Consider the following 8,184-nt stretch of genomic DNA (forward strand, 5'->3'; position numbering starts at 1 on the left):
TTTTTTTTTTTTTTTTTTTTGTTTGTACCGGGGATTGAATTCAGGGGCACAGGGTCTTACTAAGTTGCTCAATTTTAGATCTTCCTGCTTCAGCCTCCCAGAATGCCAGGATTATAGCTGTATGCCACCATTCCTAGCTAAGAAGCAGTTGTCTTACCAAGACAAGTACTTTATTTATTCTTACCAAGACAAATACATGCATATATTTTTTTCTTTTGCAGTGCAGGGTTTGAGCCTAGCATATAAATGGTAAGCAAGCACTCTACTACCCAACGCCTGTAGGATGAGTACTTAATAAAATGTTTTTGGGGTTTTTTTTTTTGGTACCGGAGATTGAACTTGTGTCCTTGCACTTGCAAAGCAGGCGGCAGCACCACTGAGCTAAATCCCCAGTCCTTAATAAAATGTTTAATAAAGTATAAGTTATATACCATAAAGTTCTTTCTAAGTAAGATTTAAAAAATTTTTTTGGTACCAGGGATCAAACTCAGGACCTTACACTTGCAAGGCAGGTGTGGTGCCACTGAGCTAAATCCCTGGCTCCACCCCAAGTAATTTTTAAGATGGCAAGGAACATGGACACTCACAGAAATAAAAGTGTTATTTTTCTGTTAAAAAGAAAGCCAGAGGGCCATGAATTTAGCTCTGTGGTTCCACCGCCTGTCTCGTAAGCGCAAGGTCCTGAGTTCCATCCCTGGTATCAAAAATACAAAAAAACAAAACAAAAACAAACAAAAAAGAAAGCCAGGAACAAAGTGAACCTCAGGGGTCAGGTTTCCATCCAGGAGTTGCAGGGAGTCAGGTGGGGTCTGGGATGCCTACCTTGGATTCCGTACAGCCGGTTGAGGCGCGACCGTCGGGCCTCATCAGTGTAGGGGACAGCGAGCCAGGGCATCTCACTGAAGTACTGTTTGAAGGACTCCTCTGACCTACAGTGACACATGTGGAGATCAAGGTGCTGTTTGGTCCTCCCCCATGGTTACCAAGTTGTGCCCAGGCCCCCGTGAGGCTCGGGTTCACTGTGCTCCTCAGACAGCAGGCTATGGATGTGGACTGATCTACCCCTCTTGTGCTCACCAAGAAGCACATGCTTCCATGTAGCCTGGCAGTGCATTTCAGTATCCTGCTCACCCGCCTGACGCCAATTACATCCATACCTGACCTTGTGTTTTCAACACAGACAGGCCTTACTTTTTCTAGGGAGCTTAGATGTACACAGTCATCACATTCCTGTGGTATTTCTAATTTGCTTATGGGACTACGATCTGTATAGGACCACACACTTCAAACCAAGTGTACACCTATGATTCTCTATGTAAGAAATTCCAGGAAAGACAGACAGGTCTACTCAAAGGACAGACAGACGTCTCCCTGGGGGTGGGACTTGGGGATGGGGAATGACTGAGAGGGAGCACAAAGGAACCTTTGGGGTGATGGCGATATTCTCCACCTTGACCATGACGGTGATGACCACACAGGCAGTTAGGCAAAACCCACTGAGCTGTAGAACAGATGCATTCTAAATGGATGCATTTTACTGTACAGAAATTATATTTCCAATAAAGGTGAGGTTGTTTAAGGCTTTAAAAAAGTGACTGCTTCCTCTGGCATGCCTTCAGGGCTGCCTCTACTCCCTTACACTGAGGCAGGGAGCTGTGGGGCAGGATCACAGTAACCTGAGCAGGGGACAGTACACAGATGAGGATACAATGTGCAAAAGGCCTTTGGCATGTTGGCATCTTAGAGACCCCTCTGTGAGCAGGAACTTAAAAGGCAAAAGTACCTGGTAGCTAAGTCTGAATCAGGGCTGGAGCTGAAGGGAGCTCACTGATGAGTGAAGCCAGAGAGACATCAAGAAGGGGAGGAAATTGAAGCTAAAAGGACCTGACTTGCTCCAGGAAGAATGTCCCTCTGCCCTCTCTGCTTTTGTGAGTCCTTATCCACGTGCATTCAAATAGCCCCAGACAGAGTTCATGGCCAGAGCAAAGAAAACAACTGCATATCCATCCAAGACAGATGTCACAATGCATTAGTCTCTGGCTCTCTTCCATCTTCCCCATTCTATAACCTTTTCTCACAATCCAGAAAGCTGAACAAATCAGAAAACATATCCTGATCTCAAATAACTCAGGTCTGCATTGGGACATGCCCCAGTGTTTACAGCAAGAAGAGGTTTTTCCCAGCTCCCTTCCATTACATGAGTAAATATGAAATGCATGTGCCTCTCCGCCAATAATCTCAGATGTCTTCCCCAACCCCTACCTTCACATCCTACAGCAAGAAAAAAAATATAAGACTAAAGAAATGGATGTTAACTGCCTATGAGGAAGGGGTGCAGCACTGCCTGTCTGCAGAGACACACGTTACCTGTCTGCACTAACAAAGATGATCTCAAATTTCTGGCCTGCCTCCTTGATCTTCCGGTAGGATTCAACCAGCACTCGGGTGAGGCTTCGGCAAGGTGGACACTGAAAGAAAAGAGCAGAACTCTGCTGCATGACGTACCTTCTCTTATTTCTCAGCCACTTGCTGTCAGAGACCAGGTAAGTAAGAACCAAGTAGGACTAGGACAAGAAAATCTAGTTTATCAAAGAGGCGGTACTAAGCTTGACTCTCTTCATGGTGAGCGTCCAGCAGAGGCTTTGTCCTGCCCATGCAGTGTGCCAGCAGGCAGCAGTTAGAACAGTCCCCTGGGGGCCCTTAGAGGTAGCCTCTGCATGGGTTATGAGGAATGTCCTTTTAGATCAGTCCAAAGAAGTCATGTTCTTGTTTCTATCATCATTCAGAACATTAAGCAGTCACTGCATGCCAGAATGCATCAGGTGCGGAAGGCAAGGACAGGAAATACCTGCCAGAGTAGACACACCTCCAGAAGCCAGAAGCCAGCTGGGTTTGTGGTGACACTGCTGCTTCCTCCCATCAGGACTGAGGAGGGACCAAACACTCACCCAGTGTGCGGAGAAATAGACTCCCACGTGAGACCCCTCCAGGCTGCTGCTGTCCAGCGACTGCCCATTATTTCTAAGCAAGGGCCCCGCGATGACTTCCCTGAAGGGCTTAGGTCCCCAGGGGAATTCCAGACCTGAAACAGGCAACAGATGGCACGACCGTCAAGGCTCTTCATTATGGCCTGGCACCCAGGAAGCCTCAGGGCTGCAGGCAAGACAATTTTAACTCAGGACACAGAAGCCAGGCTGGAGGTGTACAGGCGAAATAAAACAGAACAAACTGGGCATGGTGGCACAACTCTGTAATCCCAGTATTGTACTTGCAAGGCCAGGGCACAAGGATCATAAGTTTGAGCCCAGCCTGGGCAACTAAGTAAATTAAATTAGCAAGACCTATCTCAAGAATAAAATATAAAAAGAGCTGGAGATATATACATCAGTATGAAGGCCCTGGATTCGATCACCAGTAACCACCCCCTGCCCCCACAAATCACACAGAACAGAACAGACTTCCCAGTCATTCGAATGAGGGCTAGATCTGGAAGTTACCACTTCACATACTAACCACGAGTCAACTCAAGCCTAGGCTGGCATCTCAGTGGTTCACAGTGCTGACTGTATGTTAGAATCTACCAGGGAATTAAAAAATATGATGCTACTGGGTCCCATCCCTAGAGAGTCTGATTCAGTTGGTCTGGGTTGGGGGTCAAGGAACTAAGTGAGAATTTAATACTAATAAAAGGAAGACTAAAACCCACCCAACCCAGATGGTCAACAGTGTGATGATACTTAAGCTTCAGGCGGGAAGAATAAATAATATGCTCCCAGTTCAACAGAAGAGTGTTTTCTCATAGGGTGGTATAAGGCCCACTGCCTCAAAATCGCCTGAGGGGTCCAGGATGAGAGGGAGAAGCACAGACCAAGTAAAACTGCAGGTGGCCAAGCCCAGCCTGAAACACAAGAATAGGAAAATCTCTAGAGAAGGGGCCAGGCCATCTATTTTGTTAACAATCTTTGGAGTCAGGCGTGTGTGCAAGTGCAGACCTGGTCTCGTCATGCCCTGGTTTTTTAAAGAAAACAATCCTTCAACACAGGTGAATTTTTTTTTTTTTACTAGAAAAATTTGTGACCAGGGCTGAAACCTCTAATCTGATCAGTAAGCAAGGAAGGGGAGGTCTTGCAGTTCTTATCACTCTAGTGCAAGTGGGAAAGAAGCAGATCTTGGCTGGCCGTTGACCAGAGCAGTCTTCCCAACCCATGGCTATGGTCAGTGAGGCAGCAGGACCAAGTCTTGTGGGAGTTAGGCCAAACTAAGAAATGAGGTACTGTACATTCACCACTCAGGCCCGGAGAGCAACCAGAGTCTGCAGCTCTGCTGTGGTAGACAAGCAGAGCAACCCTAATCCTCTAGTCCCCAAATCTGAAATCTGGAACTTTTTGAGAGTCACAAGCAGTCATCACAATTTAGATTTCATTTTGGATTAATTATGCTCAATCAGTAAAGTCTATGCAAATATTCTAAACTCCAAAATCTGAAACATTTCTGGTCCCACACATATCCAGATAAAGGAGACTTAATCTATATTTCAAAGAGGAAAAGAAAAGGAAAAAAAAACCCCCGTAGTCTGCCTGGTAGACAGGCACCATGGAAGTAGTGCTAGAAGCCAGTAAGTATCTGGGTCCTTGCTGCTTTCTAACAGCCTCCTGAGCCCTCGGAGCGGAACTTTCTTTTCCAGACTCCATCTGCTTTGGTCCGTGAATTAAAGGCCTCTAGAGGAACATTCTGGTCCCTTTATAAATCTTAACCATTACCTAGAGAATAGCATAATTTCATCAAGACAATGTTTTCTAGCCACACAAACCCACTTACACACATTTCAGTAGTACCGCCTGTGCCAGCAAGGAGGGGGTTAGGGCAAGACAAGGCAGGGACTCGCTGTGCAATAAGAGTACAGATGGGCATAGCGAAGCCTCACCTTCTGGGTCATCACGGATCACCAGGAGCCCATTCCTGCACACAACCTTGCCAGTGGTAGCATCTAGGAATATTAGCGATGGAATGTTGGAAATTCGGTATTTGTTCCAAAGTTTAAGCTGTAAAGAAAAAAAAAAGACGGTTAAATCCAAACCAAAATAATTGCAGAATTCTGTTTAGTCCCTCAGGCCCCATGGCGAGACAAGCACAGAAGCACTAAAGTGTAAGTAAAAGAATAACTGGGCAGCAGGGCAAAGAAGCAGGTTAGCTCTCGTCCTGTGTGTCCTCTGGTCTGTGCAGTGACGCAAGTCCCACCCAGGCTCATGCTGCAGCAGGGGTTGATGGAGAGCCGTGCTCATGCTCTCCCACTTTCCCCATGGGCACATCCTCTGAGAAGCATGAAAACGAAGTTGCATCACACATCCTAAGGCACAATCAGACCTCCACCGGGTGGTTCAGGAAGGAAGAGGGACTTCTTTCCCACGAGCAGGTAGAGGTGGCAGGTTGCTCCCCTGCCTGCCTGCTCAGCTGTGTCCCTTAGCTCCAAGGGCTTTTCAGCAAGAGCAGGGAACTAAGATGGGGCCCTCAAACCACCCACACGTGAAGTGTCATAGTGTGAGCCATTTGGATACCCCAAGCCAATGCCAACCTTCAGGCCGAGGAACCTCTCAAAACAACCTTTAGGCTATTGGTGGGCTGTTGAGGTAGCTGTGCCAAATGTCAGAGGCCCAGGGTCTAAGACGAATGAGGTTGAGAAAACATGAACACAGCTGCCCAGGTGGGAAGCCAAGTGTGTGCAGGCCCTGGTGTCTGCTCAGTGCCACACGGCCAATGCCATTCAGGTGGGCTTGGTGCTCGGAAAAGTAATTGCCAAGCCCCAAAGCTAACACCCTGAAATGAAATCTCAGCCTGGCAACACATCTCCAGAAAGAAAGCAGGCGCGACTGCACGAGGGCCCACTGGTTAGTACCCTCTGCTGTGGACCTCCTTTCTGGGAAAGTGCAGCCAGACAGGGAGGCTGGGCACGAGGGCACTGGAAGAACGGGGCAGGGATGTGTCCTGGGCTCACACAGCACGCAGCAGAGGGAAGGCCATGTGGCGGTAGCTCTGATGATTTTCCACTTGGTCCCAGCAGAGAGGGAGCAGGGAAAGGCATCTGCCAAGAACCTTTAGGCTTCCCTGCCAGTGGAGCCTGTGCTGCGGCAGGAAGGGTCTCAGGACCTCACCTCAAACGGGGTGGGCCCCACGCCCCGCGCTTCCAGTGGGCTCACAAAACACTTCTGAGCAAGAGCGGCTCTGGGCTCCGAGCAAACCTTCTTAAGAGAAGAGGTCTGAACAGACAAGTTCATCCTGCCTCAGGTCTGCTTCATAAATTTGCTGTGTGAGGATGCAGACATGTGTTAGGGTTTTTATTATTATTATTATTATATATTTTTTGGTACCAGGGATGGAACTCAGGTCCTTGTGCTTGCAAGGCGGGTGGCAGGAGCACTGAGCTAAATCCCTGGGCCCAAGGGTTATTTTTTAAAGGAAGAGTTAAATAATTGATTTTTTGGGGGGGATTAAAAAGTATGTTTGAGTCTGGGAGGAGTAATCACTGGGAAAAATTGGGAAACAAAGCAAAACACAAAAATTAAAGTAGAAAAAAATCACCCATGATTTACCACCTAGGAGAATTTAAACCATTTTATATTTCTGCCAGCAGGAAATAAGAATCCCTATTTCCTAGGCTCTTCATCAACATTTTTACTGACAGTAGTTTTTCCAATTTGATAGGAAAAAAATGTACCTAATTTTTCTTACTTATCTCTTACTTGATGTTGTTTAGTATATACAGTGTAGTAAATACACATTTTGTTTTCTCAGTATGGTTTTTAACTGACAAACACTGAAATTCACTCTGGAGTTATTAACTGAGCACTTACTATGTGCCAGGTCTGTGCTAAACATGACAGGAACAAAAAGACTAAGGCAGATGAAGTTGTTGCCATCATAGAGTATCTGCTCTGGTATGAGAGATAGAAAAGATAAACAAAAACAGAAATAGAAAAATAATTTCAGACCCTTGTAAGTAATAGAAAGAAAATATAGCAGAGGAAGAGCAATGGCATGGGTCAGGAAGGAAGCCACATTTTAGGGAGCATGAACTGCAGCCTCTAAAGAAAGATATTTGGTCATGACCTCAATAATGCAATGGAGCAAGCTACACAACAAGAGGGAGGCCACCCAAGTGAGGCTCAGGGGACTTGCATAGAGGCCGGAAAGCTGCTTGTGAAGGCTGGAATGGATGCAGCCAGAGACAGCCAGGAGCGGGATGTGATGAGCCGAGGGCAGAACTTGGGTCACGGGAGCACCATGAAGACACGATCTATTCTGAAGACAGTCAGCAGGGTAGGCAGGCAGATTGAATATCCAAGAGACAAGGGAAGACAAAGACAATGTACCAAGGTTTGGGGGATCTTATATTTTGGGCCTTAAAAAAGATTCACGGGTTAACACGTTGCTGCTAGCTTGAACCACTGGACGTACATGCATGACTGTCCCACTGGGCAGCCTGTACCAGTGATTATAGAAATGGTACAGTCATACATGGATAGTCACGCATGTAGCCAACCAGCAACAAGGCACAGGATTACAGCTCTATCGAGAACATGCTAAAGGCTTGGTGCCCAGTGTGGTGCTATTGGAAGATGGTGGGACCTCTATGACAGTGATGGCAAATCTTTTAGTGCTTCAATAATACAATTCAATAATCCAACAATTCAATAATACAGACGGCCCACTATGGCATGCATGCCATAGGTTCTCCACCACTGCTCTAGGAGGTAGAGCAGGTGGAGGGAAGTCAGGTAGATTGGAACATGTGTGACCCCAGCCCCTTCCACTTTCTCTCTGCTTCCCAGCTGCCATGAGAAGAGCAGCTCGCTCCATTTAGTGCTCCCATGACGATGTGCTGCCTCACCACAGCCCCAAAGGCAAAAGGGCCCAGTGACCATGGACTGAAACCTCTGGAACCATGAGCCACAATAAACCCTTCCTCTTTGTAAGTTGATTGTTTCAGGTATTTTGTTACGACAACAGAAAACTGACTAATGTTGGCACATGATCAAGTGTGCCATGGAGCATAAGCTCATTTCAGAGTTAAAAATCAAGTCAAGTTTGAATGGGTTAACTTTGAGGTTCCTTTGCTCTTGCCCCACTATATTTTCTTTCTACCCCTTACAAGGCTCTGAAGTTATTTTTTTATTTCTATTCTTGTTT

At 46.6% G+C, this 8,184-nt stretch overlaps 1 protein-coding gene across 1 annotated transcript in view; it reads right to left on the minus strand.

The window, feature by feature from the left end:
• Nxn (nucleoredoxin) overlaps positions 1-6,272 on the minus strand; it is a 27,706-nt gene extending 21,434 nt beyond the window's left edge. Inside the window, exons 1-5 of the mRNA XM_010642409.2 lie at positions 6,150-6,272; positions 4,925-5,042; positions 2,949-3,082; positions 2,368-2,468; positions 823-929 (exon numbers count right to left, since the gene is read on the minus strand). Coding sequence (XP_010640711.1) covers positions 823-929; positions 2,368-2,468; positions 2,949-3,082; positions 4,925-5,042; positions 6,150-6,272 — 583 coding nt within the window. The remainder of the gene's footprint in view (positions 1-822; positions 930-2,367; positions 2,469-2,948; positions 3,083-4,924; positions 5,043-6,149) is intronic.
• Between the last annotated feature and the right edge of the window lie 1,912 nt (positions 6,273-8,184).

Source organism: Fukomys damarensis, unplaced genomic scaffold (genome assembly GCF_012274545.1).
Source record: "Fukomys damarensis isolate Sample0158 unplaced genomic scaffold, DMR_v1.0_HiC HiC_scaffold_13, whole genome shotgun sequence".
In the NCBI taxonomy this organism is placed as follows: Eukaryota; Metazoa; Chordata; class Mammalia; order Rodentia; family Bathyergidae; genus Fukomys; species Fukomys damarensis.